The 22,896-nt window shown below is 45.7% G+C and overlaps 2 protein-coding genes and 2 pseudogenes across 6 annotated transcripts in view; 1 reads left to right on the plus strand and 3 right to left on the minus strand.

The window, feature by feature from the left end:
• DNM2 (dynamin 2) overlaps positions 1–3,878 on the minus strand; it is an 82,650-nt gene extending 78,772 nt beyond the window's left edge. For 3 of the 4 annotated variants that reach the window (XM_039873184.1, XM_039873182.1, XM_039873181.1), the window contains exon 1: positions 3,567–3,878. In XM_039873184.1, coding sequence (XP_039729118.1) covers positions 3,567–3,727 — 161 coding nt within the window. In that variant the 5' untranslated portion in view covers positions 3,728–3,878. The remainder of the gene's footprint in view (positions 1–3,566) is intronic. The other variant, XM_039873183.1, reaches the window with a different exon arrangement.
• A 1,058-nt stretch (positions 3,879–4,936) lies between these two features.
• On the minus strand, positions 4,937–13,149 carry QTRT1 (queuine tRNA-ribosyltransferase catalytic subunit 1). 2 transcript variants are annotated; one of them, XM_039873171.1, is made up of 10 exons: positions 12,876–13,149; positions 12,567–12,635; positions 12,284–12,470; positions 7,888–7,966; positions 7,681–7,796; positions 6,832–6,970; positions 6,512–6,587; positions 6,291–6,400; positions 6,115–6,202; positions 4,937–6,019 (listed from the first exon to the last, which is right to left on the minus strand). In XM_039873171.1, the coding sequence occupies exons 1-10, from the start codon at positions 13,116–13,118 to the stop codon at positions 5,867–5,869; spliced, it is 1,260 nt and encodes a 419-aa protein (XP_039729105.1). In that variant the 5' UTR covers positions 13,119–13,149; the 3' UTR covers positions 4,937–5,866. The 2 variants fall into 2 exon arrangements, with proteins under 2 accessions (XP_039729105.1, XP_039729106.1); XM_039873172.1 differs by having other exon boundaries at positions 5,800–6,019; positions 12,332–12,470; positions 12,876–13,134.
• Positions 13,150–15,942: 2,793 nt separating this feature from the next.
• LOC120610919 (60S ribosomal protein L7-like) lies at positions 15,943–17,576 on the minus strand (annotated as a pseudogene).
• Positions 17,577–18,193: 617 nt separating this feature from the next.
• Positions 18,194–18,312, plus strand: LOC120610942 (uncharacterized; annotated as a pseudogene).
• Positions 18,313–22,896: the final 4,584 nt, after the last annotated feature.

Here is a 22,896-nt window from a genome sequence, read left to right on the forward strand (position 1 = left end):
CCCCACCCCCACTGGAAAGCCAGCTCTCCCAGAGCAGGGGTTTTGGTATCTTGCTCAGGGCTGAGCACAGCCCTAGAACAGGGCCAGAAACATGTTGCAATCAACAAATGAAAAATGTAGGGCATTTTAAGCACCTTTTCTGTGCTAGACACACTCCCAAGCACTCTAAATGGTCTCATTTCATCCTTACTCCATCCTTGATGAAGGGCACCAGGTGACTTTATCTGTCTTAAGAAAGTGAAACACACCCACCTGGACACCTGAATGGGGCCTATGAATAGATATTGTTAACAGCCCACTTCCTAGCTGGGGAAACTGAGGCTCAGAGAGGAAAGGCTCACAGAATCAAGCTCAGGCCTCCGGAATTAGAGGCCCTGACTTTGGCCTCCTCCTCTAGCTCTTTTCTCAAGGAGAAATTTCCTAAGCCCCTCTCTCTAACCAGCTCCTGAGTCTAAATGACAGAGGTCAGGAGGAAGCCACAGGTCCATCAGCTGGTACAGAGCAGGACAAGCCAGGGGTCTTCAATTCAAAAGTTTCCAGGGCCAGGATGCAAATGGGCCTGGGCAATCCCTAGGGCATGGTAGGGACTACGGCAGCTTGAGTGGCCAGTCCTAATTTGACTGAACCACCAGCGGCTACTGCTTCTGGGATCCAGACAGTTGGTGCCAAGTGAGACATGGGAACAGGGAGGCCAGAAAACGAAGACGGTACCAGCAGCAGGCACGGGTACACAGGCGCAGAGAAACACGGCGGGGCTGGGCTTGCACCCAGAGCCTGGGCGCTACACCACTAAACTCTAAAGATCTTCGGGTGTTTGCTAGCATTGCAAAAATCTAGATATTTATGCAAAATCCAATTTTTAAATATTGACAGCAAATCAAAAACAAAACATTTGAAACACCACCACAGACTAAACAAAAGACTGAACAAGCAGACCTTGGCCCCCAGGGCCACCAATGGGCAAGCCCTGGCACACGACTAAGTTAAGTGAGTCATTCCCACTCCGAGCACATTCTTAGAAAATCCACAAGGAGGAGGCAATGAAACGGAGCAGCCTGTGCTGACCCCAGACACATGCCCTTGACACTCTCTTGTCTGTTGCTTGAAACCAACGGAATATTCACTGTACTGGTCCACAGTGTGAGGGATAAGTTTGACCACATTTATGAAAAGAAGTCAGGAGTGAAATTCCAAGTGAAGCCCACCTGCCATCCCCTTGAATCAGGGCTTTGTAGCTGAAGGGCCTTCCCCACCTTCTAAAAACAAAAGGAAATTGGTTCCGTTGGAGCATCTCATACCTAAAGAGATGCCTTTTTACATCTTTGGTTCTCAGGCTCTCAATTAATGCTCTTAACGATGATGTCACATTACAGGCTTCTGAGAGGTTGCCACAGGAGCCAGACTGGAAGTAGTTGGCAGTCACCAGATGCCAAGGTGGGCAGGAGAGAAAGGCAAAGGGCAGAGGGATGGAAGAAAGGTGGAGAGGAGAGGGAGAGACTCGCCCTCCCCAAAGCCCCCAAGTCCTCATTGAACAGCCTCAAGCAAGAATACTCAGCTTTCTGAGCCTGTTTCCCGCTCTGTAAAATGGAATCATGGCAGTGCCACCTTCATAAGTCCAGTGTAAAATGTGATTAGCTTTTGTTAATATGAGGGGAACTGATATAGTAAATAATGACCATATAGACCTGTGTGCCAGGCGTTGTGCTAAGTATGCACCTCAACACACTACGTCACTGCATCCTTACAACAGTTGAGGGACCGTCACCCCATTTTTAGGAGGGAAAACAAAGGCTCAGAGAGGTGAAAAACCTAGCAAAGGCAAATGTAATGGACAGAGCTTTGCAGATGCCCACCGGAAGCCTGGGCAGGTAGGAAGGTGGTCATGCAGAGGGGCCCACGACCCAGGCCTGGCTGACCCCAAACTCACACCTTTCTGCCACAGTGGATGGAAGACAAAGTGCCAGGGACAAAGCAGCAAAAGAGGAAATTCGTATCGCTAGGAACAAAACCCCAGGCCTCTCGAAAGGCAGGGGCAGGGCCCGGGTGCCCAGCTGGGCTCCACTGAGCACCTGACTGGTGGCATTGGGCAAACAGTAGGTCCTTTCTGAGCCTTGCTGCTCATCATTGAGGTGGGGATAACAGAAACCTCAACCCTACTTGCTCATCATGAGACTCAAGATGCTGAACCAAGAAAGAACTCAGCCTGGTGCCTGCTAAATGAACATCACTCCGTTAACACTGACAACGACGAAGATGACAGTAATAATAATGACTATGATGTTATCACGTGGCAGCCACAGTCACACGTGGAATCCTTTCTGGAATGGAAACGTGGCCGCCCATCTGGAAGGCAGAAGGGCAAGAGGCAGAAGAAGGGAGAAGGGACTGGTTCTCATTCAACAGCTTCCTGAATCCCAGAAACAGCCCCGAGAGTGGAATTTGCCACTGGACAGATGGGCAAACTGAGGCTTCTCAGTGCTGCCCACAGAAGACCTTATCCCAGCTCCTGCCACGGAGGCCTGAGCAGACAAGTCCCTTCCCAGGCTCCAGGAGTGCTCCCAATTGACAAGCTTTAGCTTGGTGTCTGGCCCCTGTGTTACAGGGTCCTAAAACGCCCTGACGTGGGCCAGGAAAAAATCCTGGAGAAAGCTCCCCCCAGGGTCCTACTTCCAACTGAGAAGGTAGTAAGTTCAAGTCCCATCTTTCAGCTCCCTGCTCTGCTCTATGCTGCTACCATCTTCTACCAGAGGTTGGGCCAGACAGCCAAGAGCTATTAGGGTACTGACGGGCAGACTAAGAAAAGGACAGACACTGAGACAGACAGACAAAAGGACCCACTTGGAAGAGAGGAGCCAAGTGTTTGTTTGCCAGGGACCAAGCTGAAGAGTCGGGCCAGTAAAGCCAGACAACAGGGTCCCCTAGGGTCCAGACAGCCAGTCGGGCAGCAGAGGCCAGCTGGGATAACCCAATAGAAGGATAGTTAAGTGTTAAAGTCTATGAGGGGCACGGATGGGTGGCCAGACAGCACAGGTCACCCTGGACGGCTAGCCAGACAGCAGGGGGCTGCACTACGGAAGTGGACAGATGGACAGTCAAACGGTGGTGGCAAGGAGACCTGTCCACTACATAGAGACAACTAACCAGACGGCAGGGACTGCTCCAGATAAATGAAAAGCCAGCCAGACCGTAGGGGCCGGCCCAACAGATAACTAGGTGGCAGGTTTTGGACAGAGAAGGGAAACCTACCCCTGACCCACAGGTAACCAAATGGTAGAATTTACCCACTAAAGCTGGGAACCAGAGTCAGCAGGGGTCCACTGCACCTCCTGGCCCACGCCCCCCAGCTGGTGAGACCCTCCTTGGGCCTGGGTCGACTCCGCAGTCCCTGCAGGGAGTCCTATGCTCTGGGCGCCCCACAGGGCCCGCCTCCCAGTCCCGGTCCCCGTCGCGGGCACGCAAGCGCCGCAGCTACGCCGGCGGCGCAGGGCGCGCCATTCCCGGTCCGCCCTCCGCGCCCTAGGCCGCCGCCCGCCCGCCCGCCCGCCGTCGCTGCCGCGCTCGCTCACCGGCCCACAAAGTTCTCGAGTACTGAGCTCTTGCCGGCGCTCTGGCCGCCCACCACGGCGATCTGCGGCAGGTCCAGGTGGCAGCTCTGGCCGATGGAGCTGAAGGCGTCCTGCAGCTTGTTGACCAGCGGGATCAGTTCTTCCATCCCGCGGTTGCCCATGGCGCCGGCGGCCCTGGCCTGAGCGCCCCGCGCTCCCCTCCCGCCCTCAGCCCTCAACGACGCGGCCCCGAGGCGTCCGCGGCCGTTGCTCCCCGCCCGCCTGGGCCTCGGCGCGATGCCCGCTCCCGGCTCGGCCTCACGGTCGCCACTTCATCCGGTTCTCAGGCGACTCCCGACCCGAGCGACCTCCCGCCCGGCCCCGGGGCTGCGCCCGAAGCCCTCGCGCCACCCCCGATTGGCCGACCGCGCTGTCACTCGTGCACATGAGCCAATGAAAGCGAGGCACAGACTTGCGGCTCAGCGAGCCTTCCCCTGGGGACCTTCTCGCAGGCTCATTGGACCTAAGAACTGTCGCTGTTAAGGGAGAGCCAATAGCGGCAGGTATCGAGCTGTCAAGGCCGGTAGACAGTTTGACTCTGATTGAGAACTGTATCTGTCAATCTACAACCTCCCGTTCTTAACTCGTGATTGTATGTCTATTAAGAGTCTTCCGGAGCAGGGCATAAAGCCCACCGTACTCGCCGAAGGGCGACACCTTGTGGTGGGAGCCGGTGGTGACCGTCACTTGCGAATTTCCGGCCTCTGAAGAAAACTACAAGCCCCAGAATGCATCTTGGCCCCCGGCTTGCAAAAGATACTCTCTGAGCAGAGTTCCAGTGCGTTTTGAAGGTGAGAGTCTGGATATGTTAGTGGTTCCTAAGGAGAGGCGATGTAGCATTGGATTGTCGTCTCCCATTTTCATTCCTACAGAAAGTCACACCTCCACGCCTTTGCGCTCATGCCCCGTATTGATGATGATAACGCATCCAACGTTGTTCCCCTGCCTCTTCAACTTTTAGAACATAATGATCTTTTTGAGTATGCAAAGAAACTCAACATATCCTCTGCCCACGAAAAGACATGTTATTAAGAAGTGATTTGATCCCTCTGGGATTAGATGAGTCAGAAAGAAATTGAGGAGTTCAGAGAATAGAGAAGTGGCCTAGTAGGGAGTCAGGAGCAATGGAGGTGGGAAAGTGGGCTGATTGGAGAAACAGTGGAAAGGAGGACGGCGGAGTGGCCAAGACCCAAACCCAAGTCTCAGAGAGACGGGCAAAAAGACAACCAAAAAGGTTTGGCATTGCAGCCTCGACTAGAATAGCAGAAACCTGAAAACACTCTTAACTGCTCATCCGTAGAGCTAATTAAATAACTACTATGCAGCAGCTGTAAAAAAGATGAGGCAGTCTTCATGTACTGACATGTAAACAATTTGAAATATACTCAGGAAAAAAGCAAGGTACAGAACTGCATGTAAAGGACACTGACATTCATGAATAATTTTTACACATAGAAAATTTCTGGAAGAATACACAAACTGTTCAAAAAAGTTGCATTTGCAGGCTATTTGAATAGTGGATCCTACATATGTATTACTTTTTCAATTTAAAAACCCTGGTCTTCTAAAAGCACCAGCTCTGAAACAAGCTATATCTGGGTAAGATCCTAGGTCTGTTATTTGCTGGGTGATAATGACCAAGTGATTTCATTACCCTGAACCTCGTTTTCATCATCTGTAAAATGGGGGACGTAGCTATTCATGCATTTCATAAAGTTGCAAGAAATATATAGGACAACCATTTAGAACAGGGCCAGGCACAGTGCAAGAACCTACTAAGATCATACCTATTGTCATTATCACTGTGCTTACTGAGAGCAAGGTTAAGCCACATGTTTGAAGAGTCAAGGCGAGGGGCATGAGTTCTGGAGCCAGGCTGTTACTTCCTCAGTGGTGACCTTGGGAAAGCTACTTCCCCTCTCTGATGCTGTTTCCTCATCGTAAAAAGGGGGAGGACAAGAGTGCCCACACCCAGAGTGGCTGGGGGGCCCGAGCCACAGGAAAAAGAATGCAGCTCCAACTCTGGGGCACTTCCTAGATGCTACACTGTGCCAGCTGTTTTCCAGATACCAACTGTTGCTGTGGTTACTAGTTATCACCATCGATGGGAAGCAAGGGACATCAGCCACAGCGACACTCAGACCAGGAAGGGGATCAAGGCAGGCCACCTCCCCAAGAAGGCACAGACACACTCTAAGTTATAATAAAAAACAAAATCCTTCAATATCTTCCATCCCCTCCCTCCCTCCCCCCAAACCAAATCAACTCAGTGTGATTCCCACAGAAGCCAGGGCTTCAGTGGCCCAGGTGGGACAGAGGGTAGGGTCTCCATACATGGTGCCCATGAAGTCCCTTACAAATTCGGGAAAGCGTTTCTCCACGATGCTGGCACGCACGGCACCCATCAGCCGCAGCTATAGGGCGGAGGTGTCAGCGTCAGCGTCAGCCACTTGCACCCAGGAGACCCCCGCCCCCACCCCTGCCTTGCCCACCCAGGCCACCAGCCCACCTGGTAGGCGATGTTGTGAACAGTGAGGTGGTGCAGGGCGGCAGTGTTGTCACTGTGGAGTAGTGCGTGCAGGAAGGCCCGACTGTGCCTGGGGACAGGAGGTTGGGGCTCAGCAATATAGGGTCTTGCCCCACCTCCACACCCTTCTCAGCCCCCAAGGCCCCAACCTCCCCTACTTCTGGCAGGTGGCACAGGTACACTCGGGGTCTATGGAGCGGAAGTCCTTCTGGAACTGCTTCTTCTTCAGCTGCAGGTTCCCCGTGGGCACCAGGGCAGAGCCAAAGCGCTGGGGGACGAAAGGGAAAAGGAAAAGCAGGTCAACCAAGTCTTCGCCCTCCCTGGCCCTATCCCCACGTTGGTATCCCGCAGGCCCCACCCCTGCTGCCCAGAGCCTCACCGCTGTCCGCGTGGGGAAAACACAGTCGAACATATCGCATCCAAGAGCCACGCAGACCACCAGATCAGTGGCATAGCTGGGAGTGGGGCCATGGGGGGAGGGGAGAACAGTACCTCAAGCCCTGGTCACACATCCAGGTCCCCCTCCCAACCCTCAGGCTCCCCCTGGACTGGGACCCACAGAACCACCCCCAGCAGAGGGCCACATCTTCCTTAGTCTCCTCCCAGGCAGGGCTGTATCCTCCCACCACACCAGCAAGCAGGGGGTCCCCAGGAATCCACGCCTCACAGGTAGGGCTGTCTCCCCACCTTTAGACATACCCGACCCCCATGAGGTATCGGGGCTTGTCCTTAGGCAACCTCGAGGTGCTGAGCGCCACCATCCTCCAGAACTGGCTCTTGCTCTCACCCCCACTCAGGCCTCCAATGGCAAAGCCAGGCACGTCCCTCTTGGTCATCTCTGGGGGCACAGGGCAGGGTGAGGGATGACCAGGCAACAGGAAATGCTGCTCCTCCTCTTCTTCCTCCGCCTCCTCAACTCTGTCCCCATCTCTGCCTCCCCTTCATCTCCACAGCCACAGCCTTGGTTTAGGCCTCACTGTCGTCCTCCCTCTGGGCAACTAACTACTCCAGCCTCCTCATGGGCCTTCTGCTTCCTGTCCTACTGGGATTTTGCTATGGTTCCCATTGGTTCCCGTCACTCTCCCACTCAACAGCCCTCCATAGCTCTCCAGCAACTCAGTGTATCGCTTAATGCTGCAGGTTCTAGAGCTCGAGGCCTGGGTCCAAATCCCAGCTCTGCAACGTCCAAGCCGTCTGGCTTGGGGTAAGTGACTTAACAGCTCTGTGCTTCAGTTACCCCTTCTGTGACCTCAGGAACCTGATAGTTCTCACTTTAGAGGATGATGATGAGAACTCAATGGGTCAATCCGTGACCAGAACTTGGCATAGTGGCGGGTGAACACCCAGATATTGATGGCTATTGGAATTACTACTATTCTGCAAACATTCTACTCCGGTCTGGCTCTGTGCCTTCGCTTCAGCTGTTCCTTCCACCCCGAGTGCCCTTTCGCCCATTAACAACGCTACCTCAGAACCGTCGCATGCCAAGCCCATATGGGACCCTCGGAGATGTGACAGTGCCCCGGTCCTGCCCTCACATAGCTCTACCTTCCAAGCAGGTGGCCCGGAGATCTGCATCCAGCCCACCCTGGATGATGGCAAAGAGATTTTGCTTGTCCTGACGCCGATGGGCTGCAATGCACCGGTCCAGCCAGCGGATTGATCTGCAGGAGGACCAGTTAGGCATTTGGGCCGGGTGAGGAGTAGGGAGACAAGGCTGCAGGACCAGGATCCCCTCCCCTAACACAAACACACCTGTACATGGCCTCTTCTACACGTGGCCCCGTCACAGTGCTGCTGACCACGTCATCCAGCTGCATGATGATGTCCGAGCCTGGGGAGTAAGAATGGGGCACCGTCACTAGGAAAGCCTCCTGCTGGGAACAAACTGGACCCCAGAAGTCCCTCCTTGGGTCTTGCTGATTCCCACTTAACCCCCCAACTGTTTATACAACAGCCAGAGGGAGCTTTCAAAATGCCCATCTGCTCTTGCCTCTCCCAGCTACACCCCCCACCTGCCACCCGCATGGCACATAGAATAAAATCCCATTTCTGCGAATTTACCCTTTAAGAACAAAACACCATAGGTACAAAGTGATTCATCCATGGCATAGCGAACAATAGCAAGATGGGAACCCAGGTGTCCATCAGCAGAAGTCTAAGTAAATAAACCATGGTCCAGCCCTTAACAGAATGTACCTTCCCCATACCATTCCAAAACCCAGACACTTCTCAAAATCAAGGCTTTTTCTTATGTTCATGGCAAACTCATTTGGCAGCAAAACCCAAGATGGTTATAATCCTTTCAAAAATCCAATTTAGTATGAAGATTTATCAAGTGTTAATCCAACAAAAGTGAAGTGTATACCAAATGATCCAGCAATTCCACTTCTGGGTATATACGCAAAAGAATTAAAAGCAGAGTCTCGGGGGGAAAAGAAAAAGCGGAGTCTTAATAAGATATTTGCACACTCACTTCATAGTATTATTCACAACAGCCAAAGAGTGAAAGCGACACACATGTCCTTTGACAGATGATCAGATAAACAAAATGTGATCCAGACACACAATGGAATATTATGCAGTCTTGAAAAGGAAGGAAATTCTGACACATGCTATAACATGGATGAACCCTGAGGACATTATGCTAAGTGAAATAAAGATAAAGATAAATAAAGATTATCAAAAAAGATAAATACTATATGATTCCACTTATATGAGGTCCCTAGAGTAGGCAAATTCTTAGAGTAGAAGGGTGGGTGCCAGAGGCGGCGGGGGAGAGAGGAATGGGGAGGTATTATTTAAGGGGACAGAGTTTTAATTTAGCAAGATGAAAAGAGTTCTGAAGATGGATGATGGGGATTGTTGCACAATAACATGAATACTTAATGTCACTGAACCACTTAAAAGTGGATAATGGTAAATTTTATGTATGTGTATTTTACCACAATTTTAACTGAAAAAAAAAAAGAGGTGTAATACCACAGGATACTGCCCCAGACCCCATGGAGATGCTGTGTAATAAACGGTATGTACCCTCTATTATCTTTCTAAAATGTGAAAATTCTGACACCTATCCGGCCCTAAGAATTTCAGATTAGACACTGTGGGCTTATATGTTAGAAAAACTCAAAGAAATATTGCCAATGTAGATCATTATAGGAAAAAACCACGGTACACCACACGAGCCAAAGATGGGGTGATTTGACACTAAGGATTGATCCAACCGCAATGGGCTGAGACACAACAAAACCCACGTGTTTATGGTGAGCCTAAAAATCTAAACATTAGTTTGTCCCTAGTAGAGGATGCTAAGTAATCAACCCATGAAAACTGGTAAATAAGGAAAGAGAATAAATCCCACATTTCCTACATAAAGTAAACTATTTGGTCTCCCAGGAGTAGGTGAGAGACAGGTCTCTTTAAAGAAGTAATCTGGATAATAAATGAAGAAAGAATGACAGAATGAGAACATCATCATTTTGCAACTTAGTGGCATAATGGTCCTAGGCAAGGAGCATGGATGGCTCACTGGGAGAGAAAGGCAGTCAACAGGCGCCACCTGATGGAAATGCAATCAGTGACGCCTCTTGCAAAAAGGAACAAAACCTTGAATCTGGCTCAAATCTCTACATCCAAGTACCTACCTACCTACAGGAAATCTAGGTGGAAGAAAAAAACTCTTACTTGACACCATGGGGAAGTGATCAACAAAAATCAGACCATGTGAAACACTATAGGGCAAAGAAACCAGTTTCTTCAAGAAGCAAATTGCAAACAAACAAAAAAAAGAAACTATATAATACGTAATATAATATATGTTAAAAGAGACTTATGAGACCTTTCAAACAATTGTAGTTTCTGCATATTTTTTGGACCCTGAAATAAACAGACTATTTTTATGGAAAAAAATGTCATTTATAAAACAATGATCTTATTAATATGTCATAAATGTTTCATAAGTATGTCATGTATGAAACTTGGTATACTGGCCAGATATTTGATGATGTTAATCAATTATTGTTCATTGTTTTTAGGTGGGACGATGGTATTGTGATTGTGTTTAAAAAAAATCATCTCCTATGTTAGAGATACAAATTAAAATACTTATAGATGAAATGAAAGAATGTCTGAGATTTAGTTTGATATATAACAGATGATCCAAGAAAATTAAAAAGCTAAAAAAAGAAGACTAAAGCAAAAAAAAAAATTTTAATTAAAAAATAAACAAGATATGTAAGACTGCAACTATTTTTTAAAAATTAGTGAAGCAAACATTATATTATTTGGCTATAAAAAGGAATTAAGTACTGATCATACTATAAAATAGATAAACCTCAGAAACACTATACTAAGAAGCCATTCACAAAAGACCACATGTCGTATGATTTCATTTACATTATGCAAATAATGTAAATGAAAGTCTAGATTATGCAAATCTGTAGAGATAGAAAGGAGATTAGTTAGGCTTTGGAGATGGAGGAATAGAGAGTGACTGATAATGGGTATGGGATTTCTTTTGGGGGTGATAAAAGTGTTCTGAAATTAGATTGTGGCAATGGTTGTGGGTAACGGATGGTGTTATGTCTGTTTTTGCATATAACAGAAATTTTTCATAATTAAAACTATGCAAAATACAGAAGAATGTGTCATAAATAGCATGTACTCATAATTAGAAAACTTAGAATGGATTTGAATTTGCTTCTATTTACATAAACTCTGAAAGAATATGTAAGAAAATCGAAACATTGGTAGCCCGTGGAAGTGACGGAGATGGATAGAGGACAGGCGTGAGAAGGGCATTGTTTTCTGCACACATTTTTGTATAGAAATGTATGCAAAATGTTTTGTTTAATTTTTTTCTTTAAAGGACAAATCAAACTCACAAGGTCCTGCAGGACCTGCCTGAGTCACCTCTCTGTCCTCACCTCCTACTCTCCTCCTTCCCTCACTCCGTTCCAGAAGAACAGGCCTCCTTACTATTCCTCCAACATGTCAGCCTTGGTCCTGCCTCAGGTTCTTTGCACTGGCTGCTTCCTCTTTCCAGAACACACTTTCTCCCTTTGGACACCTAGGTTATTCCTGCTCCACAGATTTTAGGCCTCGGGCAGCATTCCCTGAGCCTGCAGACTGAATCATGTCTAATAGTTCCATGGACTTAGCCTTCATGGTCATGGTCCCAACTTTTTATTTATATGTACCATTAAAATTTTTTTTAAATAACATTTTTTTAAAAAGTAATACATGTACATGGTTCTAAATGTTGAAAAGTACCCTCAAATTTTTAAAAATACAACAGGATATTCAGTGAAGTCTCTTGCTCACCGAGGGAGGGGTATGAGTAAACTTTTAGGGGTGATGGATATGTTCTCTATTTCGATTGTGGTGAACTTCTCATGGATGGAAACGTCAAAACCTGTCAGAGGTTACACCTTAAATACAGTAAGTTGATTGCAAGTCAATTATACCCCAATTTAAAGAAAAGAAAAACAAAGGCGGCAACCCGCCTGTCTACCAGCTCCCAATATCCCTCTCCCAGGGAACCTATATTAGTTTCCAGAAACATAAGCAAGTCATATATGTGTTTTTCAAACAAATGGAAACATACAACACTGTTTATCTGCACTGTTTTGTTTTTTTTTTCTCTTTTCTAATCGTGACCTCACCAATGCCTGTCTTCCTTATGGACTGTAAGTTCCATGGATAATGTGACACTCAGCTCTATGACTGTATGAATGGAAGCCAAAGAATCTCCATATGGAGGGACTTAAAAACACCAATTGGTTGGAAGATAGGAAGGTTTGAGCCTGTGTTTCTTAGCACTTTACAAGATTGAGAAAATGTTCATTGTCCTTATCAAGGAATGCGGGATATGGACAGAGATGGGAGGGGCCTAAAATATCCCCAATCTCCTCCTGTTGCCTCCATTATTTCAACGTATCTTTGCCCAATTAATTTGCAGTTTTAAAGTAATAATAGCAATAAGGATAAGAATAAAACTCACTACATGCTAGGCACTGTACCGAGATTTAGCAACTTCACATCATGAATCTTATTAACTATCCGCATTTAATTTGCCTCGACTGAAGCCCAGGGAAGGGGAGTGAATTGCCCAAAGCCACGCAGCATGAAAGGAGGCGGCCCGCCTCACCTCTACCAGAGAAAGAGGGGAAGGGACGGCTCGCTGGGATCTGCTCACCCAGGGCGTTCTGGATCTCCACGGACTTCTCCGGGCTCAGAAGGGTCTCGTCGCCGTCGTAGGGAGAGCGGAAGCGGACGCCCTCTTCCGTCACCTCGGACAGGGACACCAGGGACACCATTTGGAAGCCGCCGCTGTCCTAGGGGAAACCCCACCGCAGGGCAGTCAGGAAAGGGGTTACGGGAGATTCGCCGCCGAGGGGTGCCCTCGCATCCCCGCTCCGACCCCATCTCACCGTCAGCAGATTGTGGGGCCAATTCATGAAACCGTGGAGACCGTTGGCCTTCTGAATCAGCTCGGGGCCCTGGGTTGTTGGAGGGTAAGGGACAGGTTAGAGGCGAGCGCGACCATGGGAGCTCATGTGAGGAGACAGGGATGGCCAACTTCGGTCCCTGCCGCTCCCTCACGCCCAGCACAGGCCTGATCCACCCGGGGTGTTCAATAAGCGTTTGTCGATTGACTTTTGAAAGCGTGCCCGGGCCGTGGGGATGCCCCAGGGCTCCCTATGCTCCGCCACCACCTTGGACGGGCAGAGCCCACCCACCGGCCTCAGACCCAGATGGTAGGTGTTGCCCAGGCAGATGCGGCAGCCCAGCGCGTCCAGCTGCTCCGCTGTGATGCCCTTCATGGTGGCCTGCGTGCCCACTGGCATGAACACTGGAGTGGCCACCGGCCCGTGCGGCAACTGCAGCTCGCCTGCCCGAGCCCGGGAGCGGCTGCACTCGGCCACCAGGCGGAAGATCCTCGGTGCCGACTCCAGAGAAGTTGGGCTGACTGCCGCCGCCATCTTGCCCGCCAACACCACGTGGGCAATGAAACACCCTGGGCGGTGCCATATTGGCTAAAGTCATGTGATGCGGAACAGGCTGAAGCCCTGGGATAGCGTCAGGGGGACCATAGCAACGGCTACGGTCCTGCTCCAACCGTCTGAGCTCCCAGTCCATTGCCACCCGCAGAGCACTGCTACAAAGTATAAAAAATTGTCTTGTGATCACTTTGTAAGTTACATAAATGTCTAATCACTATGTTCTACACCTGAAACTAAAATCGTATGTTAACTTTAAACGAAAAAGAAAATTTTTTAATTCTCTTGAGTTCAAGTCCAATCCCTGCTGCTTCCTTACTCTACAATCAAAGCCTCTGTAAGCCTTAATTTTCACCTCCATAAAATGGGGCGACTAATAGACTCTCAGCATAAGGACATTGTGAATATTGAGAAGGATAGGCGTGTATAGATCTTTACACGTGGCCTGGCACAGGCTTTCGTCTGTCTTGTTTATTGCTTCGTCCCAGGTGCTTAGAATAGGACCTAGCACATAGTACGTGCTCAATCAACATTAGCTTATGCAATTAAAGCAAGAATCCTAGATTTACAGAAGGGGAAACTGAGGTCCAGAAACTGGCCACATCTATTGGTTCATTCAATGAAAACCTACAGTATACTTCCCCCCTAGTGCCAGCCTCTATGCCGCACAGAGATGGGAGAGGCTGGGTCACGGATTTATTAAGCACTGGGATGTGTTCCACTACTAATAATAGCGATATGTAATACAATTTGTTAAGTAATATACAACATACATTATGTTATGTGAAATATATATTATAATCTATATAATAACGATCGATATTATTGTTGTAAATGGAGCCGATATCTGTCCTGGCCAGCAGAGGGCGCCATTGCCTCCAGAATTCTTCCTTTCAGAACCACTAGCCTAAAGGCTGACCTGAGCAAGGCTCTGACCTTCTAGGAGCCTTGGGCTAACGATGCCAGTTTCTCAGAGTGGTGGAGAGTCCTCACGGAGGCCATGTCTGGAAAACACCCACCCAAGAGGTCCCCTTCAGGATATTTGCATCGCGGTTCCCATTGTCTGCAACACTCCTGATTTTCCCACGGCTGGCTCATATTTTCACCTTCAGTTGCTCCTAACTCCCCCAATCTTAAGAACGCCCCTCCCCACCGCCATGACTCTATATCACAAGGCCTGTAACTCATAATATGCTTTTTAAAACCTATATACATTAACAATACCCAATTTTTTATTCCTCTCTCCTGAACTCCCATCTCCTCTTAACAGATTCCCTACTGACATCTCCACTGGGTGTCTACAGACATCCAAACTCTACATTTTGCAGAGCTCCTAATTGTTGCCCACCCAAAGGTTGACTACCCCCTCCCATCCTTTCCTTCTCAGTAATAGCACCACAATCTTTCTGGGAGCTCAGACAGAAACTTGGGGATGGTCCTTGAGCTCTCACCGTCTCTCGCTCTCTACATCTGATTTATCAGCAAATCCTGGCTGCTCTGTTTTCAAAATCAACCACTTCACACCCCCTTCCATAGCTCTTACTCTGGTCCAGATACCAACAGCTCTTGCCTGGATTATCGCAGTCGTTTTCTCATGGTTTTGACTTCTGTCCTTTACTTCTTACACTATATACCTGAAGGCATTTTAAAACAAATGCTTTCAACATTTCACCATTATATATGATGTTTGCTGTAGGTTTTTCCAAGATGCACCATATTAAGTAAAGAAAGGTCCTTTCAATTTCTAGTTCACTCACAGATCTTGATCATAAATAAATGTTTATTATACACTTTTCTATATCTAGAGAGATAACCACATAATTTGTCTCATTTAATTTAAAATGCCTGATGACATGTTTTCTAAGTTATTAATAATTTTATTCAATAAATTTTATTTCTATTAATAAATCTTATTTACATTCCTGAGATAAACCCAGCTTGGTCATGGTATCTTTTTTGTTATATTTTGGCATTTTATTAATATTTTATTTAGAATTTTTGCATCTCTGACATAAATTGTATTTGTCTATAATTTTCCTTGCTTATAGTGCTGTCTTTGCCCGAGTCTGGTGTTTAAATTATGCTAACTTCATCAAATAAATTTTCCTACTCTTTCTATTTTCAGGAAGAAATTGTGCAAGGTCGGAATTATCTGTTTCTTGAATGTTTTACTGATCTGACCTGTAAATCCATCTGGTTATGTTGTTTACCTTATAGGAATATTTTAAACTACTGATTTAAATTTTGTAATGATTACAAAGGACTATTCGGGTGTTCTATTTTTTCTCAAGTCAGTTCAGGTACGTAAAGTTGTTCTAAGGATTTTTTCATTTCATTTAAGTTGTCAAATTTATTGGCCTACAGTTGCTCCTAATGTCTCCACATTATTATTGTATCCCCCTCTTTGTGAATTTCAAATTCAGAGGTTTAAATTACTCATAGTCCTTGAATGATGACACCTTATCATAATGATCCATGTAAGATACCTCTCTCTCCTTCTTGCTTTCTTCTCTTCAATCCCCATTCTCCTACCTCCACAGCCTATGGGATTCTGTATATCTTTTTATTTGATATTAAAATAACTACTCCAGTTTCCTTTATGTTCTGATAATCCTTAAATCTTTTTGTATATCCTATGACTTTGAAATTTTCTGCTTTAAGATATGTCTTTAGAAAACAACAAAGAACTAGATTTGTACTTTTTAACCATTCCAATAATCTTTGCATTTTACTGACAAGTTACTCTATTTGCATTTATAATGGTTACTGATTTTAAATCTCAAATGAATTTCTGTTTATTTGAAGAACATCTTTGAAACCTCTTTCAGTAAAAAGAACTCTATATTGATTAACTCTAAAGTTTTGTTTACCTGAAAAGAAATTTATTTTGCCATGCTTCTTAACAGATAGTTCCCCTGGATTGATAATTATTTTCTCTTAGCACATCAAACATATTCCACTCGTGGCTTCCATTATCATTGCTAAGAAATAGAATGTAGATCTAAGTGTTATCTATTGTGATCTTTTTGTCCTTCTAGTTTCTTTTAAAAATCATTCCTTTTTCTTTGACAGTATGCAATTTCACAGGATGTGTCTAATTGTGAATTTCTTTTGAATTTATCCTGTTTGAGATTCCTTGAACTTTTTGGATCCAATGATTGGAGTCTTTCCCTAATTTTGGAGTAGTCTCATTTATTCTCTCTTCGAAAAACTGCACTTGCCTGGATCTCAGCCTCAGCACAGGTAGCTGAGGGCAGGATGACAAATGCTGACTTGCTGCCCTTCCTGAGAAGATAGCCCCCTGACTGGGATCAAGGAGAGAACAAACCCTATTGCACCATCTGGAGTGGAGTTTTCATCTCGCTGAACTGGTAGAATGGAGGTAGGAGATATCAAGTACTAGAGACACTCACTGTTCTAACTAAATTTTCTCATAGATTTTCTTGACTAGATGTTTCCTCATTTTCTGTAGGCCCTTAGGACCATCTCCAGAGACTTTATTTTTATTTTTATTTTCAATCTGAAAGCAGTCACTGTTTCTTAACTGACCGGATTACAAATATAACCACGGTAGATACCTTAGTTCATCCTTCTAATAAGCCTGTTGAGCTGGTCTTTCCTGTTGCCAGCATCTCAACCTTTTACAAAAGGGCGGTCTTTTTCTTCATTCTCACTTATGGAGAAGGTAATCTGAAGGGCCACAGGAAGGTGCTTGCTTCTTTGAAGTGTTTTCCAACAGTATAGACCTCATGAGTCAGATCCTCCATGCAGATGCTGCCACATTTACCAAGAGATCGAGCAATCAATGTGTTTGTCAGGGCAATTCATTTTTTTCCATAACCAGGCTTGTAGATCAATTCGTTTAGTGACTTCAGATTTTGGCACTGCCATGCAATATACAGTTCCACCATCCTTAGCATGTTACTCAAAGCCTTACTGAGTTTACAAAGGTGCCATTGAAGATATGGTGAAGGCGAGAAGCTGCAGCACCCTTCAAACCTTTGGACTCGTGCCATTAATGCCTCTGATCCTGATGACAAATGCCAATTTGGGTTCTCAGGTACATAGAAGTTGCCAGCTTTTCTCGCCATCCTAGCCATTCGAATCTCGGTCTGTACATATGCTTAGATTCTTTGTGACAGTGCTTAGCTTTTTCATAGATAAGCTTCCTCCTTGCCTTTCAAAGCATCTTTTGGGCAAACTTCTTTCTCGGGAGCTTGATCTTCAGCTCTGCAAAACTCCTTTGCTTTTTCTTGAGGGTTTCTGGCACAGCAGGAAACTTCTGCACTTTCCATGGTTCCAGCTGGAAAACAATTCCAGAGACTTTAAACATAGTTGCTTTTTAATACTTTTCACCAGTTTGATTGGGGAGTGGATCTGTCAAGCTCTTCACAACATGAGCATCAAGAAATTGATCACCTTTTAATACTTTTTGATGTTATTTTCCATTCAATATATTAAATACATTCACAATGTATACATGTAGCAAATATTGTACTAAAACTAATACAATGTTATATGTCCATTATACCTCAAAAAATGGGGGAGGGGGAGAAATCTCTTAGAAAATATGAAAAAAAGTTAAAGTGATAAATTTTATATCTTATGTACCTTACCACAGTACAAAATGTACATTAATAAAAACACATGTACACTAACAAAAGATTAAATACAGAGAAAACTGAAAACACAGGAGTTCAATAAGCTTTACTTATGATTTAATTTTAAATAAATAAATTTATTCAAGGTTTCAAAGTAGATAATACATTAACACATAGTTAAAAAAAATACAGATAAAATGTATACTGTGAATTATCTTTCCCACACCTGTCCCCTGTCCAAATGGTTCTCACCTCTTAATATTAAATAATGTTTAGTATTCACTCTTGTATATACTTACAGACATGTTTATCAGCACATACAAGCAAATATGTATTTTTTATTACTGCTGCTGTTTTGTTTTCAATTGATTCATTTAGATATACTAATGGAGTTTTTTCACTTTCTAGAAGCTTTTAATACTTTTATACTTTTCATAAACTTATGAAAGTTTTTTTGTCTATGGCCATGCCACCCTGAACAAGCCCGATCCTGTCTAATCTTGGAAGCTAAGCAGGGTCGGGCCTAGTTAGTACTTGGATGGGAGACCACTTAGGAAGACCAGGTGCTGTAGGCATTAAAAATAAAAAATGTGGGATTGTAAACTGACAAGGTCCTTGCAATCTGTGAGGTCAACCAAGAGTTGCCTTGCCTAAAATAAATAAATAAATAAAATAATAAAACATAAACTTATGGAGGTTTTTGAGTTGTTGTTTTTCACCAGTCATGGGTCATTGACTCATGAAATTGCCTAAACAACATTCCCCAAACGTTATAACTTGTTCCAATATGTTTCATAATAGTTTTTTAAAATTCAATAGAAAAAAAAGGAGATATGAGAGAAACTGTTGGTTGTCCCCCAACATCTATTACACCAATAAAATTATCTCATACCACAGCTAGTCCTTGTGACTTGCTTTCTGTTCCTTATAATTGTGTTTCTAAGATTCATTCATGTCATATGTAGTTTTGGTTCATTCGTTTCTTCTCCAAATCAGTGTACCATTATGAATTGGCATAAATATACCACAGTGTACTTATCCATTCTCCCATCAATGGACATGTGGACATTTCAGCATTTTTGTTTTATTTATTTGTTTTTGCCATTATAAACAGTGCTGCTGTGAGCATTTGTATACACATCTCCTTGTATACCACTGCAAGAATCCTAGAAATGGAATTGCAGGACCCTAGGCTGGGTGGATAATCAACTTTACAAGGCAGGACCAACTATTTTCAAGGTGATTACACCCATAAAAGAAGCTCCCTGTGTCACCCATAGGAAAGCTCCCTGTGTCACATCCTCTCAAACTCTTGTATTTTCAGAACTCTTGAATTTTGCCAATCAGGTGTGTGTGAAATGGCGTCTAATTGGGGTTTGAATCTGCACTTCCATGATTCCTACAGAGAGTGAACATCTTTTCAGATATTGGAGCTATTTACCAACATCTTTCATTACTCAACTTAGGTGATGTGGCAGCAGAATTCAACAGGGTTGAGGTGCTGAGCACTTCTTTTTTTTTAATTTAATAGTTTGGATATGGATATATAGATCTATAGATACATAAGTTTTTTCTTACATGAAAAAAATTGTAGGTTGTAACTACAAGAGTCTTCATTGACCTGTACTTCTATGTTTTATGCACTTTTCTGCATTTGTAATATTTCATTTTAAATGTATGAAAGTTCAGAAAGTGTAAAAGGCAAAGAAACTCAGTTTTACCTTCCCCCCACACTGTCCATCTCAGCCTTTTCCAGTAACATGTTTTATTAGATTCTTGTGTCTTTCTAGAATTTTTTCATACAAACAGAAACAAATATAAAGCTAAATAGTTATATTTATCCCTTTTTTACACAAAATGGCTTGCTAGTTATACTGGTAGGAAGCATCTTGCTTTTTGTCTACACTATGTCAGTACATACTCTCCTTGTTCTTTTTGTTTGTTTGTTTGTTTCAAGTATCTCCTTGTTTTTGTTTTGTTTTGTTTTTAACTGTTAGCTCATATCCCAAAGTATGAGTAATCTTTTGCATCTATAAACAAGGCTGCAATTAATAATCTTGTATTTAAGTAATTTCACATGGCAGCAAGTATATCTTTGGAAAAAAAATTCCAGCAGCTGGATGGCTAGGGTGAGTCAAAGAGTGTATTATAAGATCCTACCAAATACCCTCAATCCGGTTTTAACATTTGCACCGGCACCAGCAAGTAGTATATAGAAGTGCTTTGCATGTTTCCCCACAGCTTCTACAACACAATTTCACTTGCCCACTTAATAGGAGAACTGTAGTAACTCTACGACATTTTTAATGTGCATTTCTCTCATTTCCAGTGAGGTCTGGCATCTATTCTTCACTTCCAACTGCTCGAAACATTGTCTTCCTATAGCTTTTCTGGTCCCATTCTCCTAATTTTTAAGTTTTTATAAATTCTCCCAAATAATAATACAATATGGTGATTAACGGCCAACACTGCCAACGCTAATGGAGTAGGTGCCAGTGTGTGCCAGGTATTTGGTAAGCTTTACACTATCATTGCCTCATTTGACCCTCATAGTACAATGAGTTGGGTATTATTTCTTTTTATGGATGAAAAAACTGAAGCAGAGACATTTACTGACTTGCTCAGGGTCACATGGCTAGTAATAATCAAGGAACAGGAATTGAAATCTAGTCTTGCATGAGGCCGGTGAAGCACCGTCTCATACAACTTCTTTTCCTGAAGGAAAAGACAGTATTAGGAATTGCAGCACAGAAAAGGGGTGGAAAAGTTACAGCCAGAGGAACCTGGGAGGAAAGATTTAGGTTTTGCCACTCAGAAGCCAGGGGACTTTGGTCATGTGATAGTCACTCTCTGAGTCTCAGTTTCTTCATCCTTAAAGAATCATTATGAAGGTAAGTGGAGCTTAGCACACAGTAAATGCCCAAATACACGCATGAATATACATGCCACAAACATTATGGACCATCCGCTCTGTGTCAGGCACTGTTCTCACTGCTGGCAACATAGTAGTGAACAAGCGCTCAAAAATTCGTTGCTCTGGAGGGGTGAACAAGAAAAATTAGTCAAACTTGTCACGTCTCAAGTGTTGAGAAGTGCTGGAGAACAAAGAAGGCAGGGAAGGAGAGGAGTTGGAAGTGACTATTTTAAGTAGGGTGATCAGAATCCGACTCACTGAGAAGGTTAAAGCCTGAAGGAGGTGAAGGAGGAGCCATGATGGGAACTGAGAGAGAACATTTTACACAGGTTTTAAAAACAATGAGAGCAAAGGTCCCAAGGTGGGAATGTGCCTGGATTGTTTGCGGTGCAGCAGGGAGGTCAGTGTAGCTGGAGATAGTGAGGAGCGGAAGACAAGGGCGGGAAGGTCAAACCACTAGGTCCTCTGGTTTGCTGTGAGAACTTTGGCTTTCGTCTGAGCTAGATGGGGAGGTGGGGTGTGGAGCAAAGTGAGCTCTCTGCATTACCAGGAAGTAAAGTGGAGGGTTGGGGGTGGTGCAGCCGAGGTTCAGTGGCATCGACTTTAGGGTTTCTGCGCCGCTCAGCAGGCAGGGCTGGAGGCACCATGAGGTAGCCCCTTTAGGAGGCGCTGGGAGTTCGGCTTCAGCACGCTGGACAGCACCCCGAGCATTGCCGGGACACCAGGAAAGCGGCCACCATGGGGGCGGAGCCTACAAAGGCGTTCTATTGGAAGAGGCGCATTGTGCCCACGTTACGCATCCTATGGGGGCGTGTCAAGGACGGGGCCTGCAGAAAGCGTCGCCTGACGATAAAACACGCAGCGGGCGAAGTCACTGGGCGGGGATTGCTGGAGCGGTACTGTGAAAAGCGACTGTTGATTGGGCATGAAAGAAGCAGGGGAGTGCCCAGGGCGGGCTGAGAGGTGAACACGTGGCTTGGAAAGGGTGGTGTCTACAGAACGGGGGCCTCCTCTGGTCTCCGCGCCCCTCAAGTGGAAGTCCACGCATCACCCCAGGTGTGTGACCGGGATTGGGAGTGCTCCGTTTGGTCCCCCAAACTTCTCTTCCCAGGGATCGCTGCAGCTGCCCAAGGGAGTCCCCCAAAGCAGGTACTAGGGTGGTTGGCCTTAAGGAGAGAGTATTGAAGTCCAGGGACCCAGAAGGGCGGGGGTTAGGTTTCTAGACAGACTGGGGAATCCAGAAACCTCTGGAGACGTGGAGACTTCTAATACCTGTAACGTTGAAATAGGGGTCCTTGGAGCCCTGGGTCGGGTGGTTGCCCAGGGAGCCTAAAAGGTTTTTGTTTTTGGTTTATTTATCTGGGGGTGGGGGGGGGCATTCCTGTGATATTCTAACCCCACCCCTGCCCCTGCCCAGGTGTCAAGGCTGAGTTTAGGTGCCAGCTTCTTGGGAGACATTGGGAAGGCCACGAACCTAGGACTTGCCACCTCTGACCACTCCCTAGACGTTTCCATCCACAGCAGAGACGGGAGGACCTGTGAGTCTGGGCCTCTCTCTTTCCTCTATTCTGAGGTAAGTCAATGTCTCTTGCAGGAACATCTGCCCTGAAACATGCAGTTTTTACCCCTCCTGGGTCTGAGAGCTGTTTCCTCACTGCATTCAGTGGACTCCGCTGCCTAAGTACCCCAGAACCTCACAGCTTGGATGTTCTAGAACTCAAGCCCTTTTGCTGGTCTGTTGACCTCCATTCTCACTTCTCCCACACACCTATTCTGTGCCCAACAGCCAAGAGGACCATTCTGGAGTCTTCCTAGTTCAGAATCCTTCCATGGCTACCAATTAACCTTGGGATAAAGGTTAGAACTCTTCTGGCTGGCTGTCAAGGGCTTGCACTGTGTACCCCTTGCTGACACAGCCACACTTTACCCTTTTTGCAACTAAATGCTTCACCCACCTGACTTCAGCTCCTTTAAGTCTACTGCCAGCCCCCAGCTGAATTTTGGTGCATGCTGTTGCCTCTGCATTGCATACCCTTCCCTCACCCTCCCTTACACACCCCTGGTCCCAATTCAACCTGTCTCACCTGAAACACAGAAAGCCTTCCCTGACACTTGCTGCCCAGCTGAGACAGAGCCCTCGTGGTGCCCGGAAGCTCCATGAGGGCAGGGACCATGTCCACTGCCAGCACCTTGTGCAGGAAGGATACATAAGCAACACCCAAAAAATACATGTGGAGTGAAACAG

Source organism: Pteropus medius, unplaced genomic scaffold (assembly GCF_902729225.1).
Source record: "Pteropus medius unplaced genomic scaffold, Ma_sr-lr_union100, whole genome shotgun sequence".
NCBI classification, from domain to species: domain Eukaryota; kingdom Metazoa; phylum Chordata; class Mammalia; order Chiroptera; family Pteropodidae; genus Pteropus; species Pteropus medius.

Bases quoted from the DNA above. Each gene is read 5' to 3' on its own strand.
- QTRT1 (XM_039873171.1), bottom strand. From the start codon at position 13,118: ATGGCGGCGGCAGTCAGCCCAACTTCTCTGGAGTCGGCACCGAGGATC. The intron at 12,471-12,566 runs GTGAGATGGGGT...GGTTTCCCCTAG, and splicing joins GGCCCCACAATCTGCTGACG to GACAGCGGCGGCTTCCAAAT. The intron at 7,967-12,283 runs GTGAGGCGGGCC...CTTACTCCCCAG, and splicing joins CCCCTCTTTCTCTGGTAGAG to GCTCGGACATCATCATGCAG.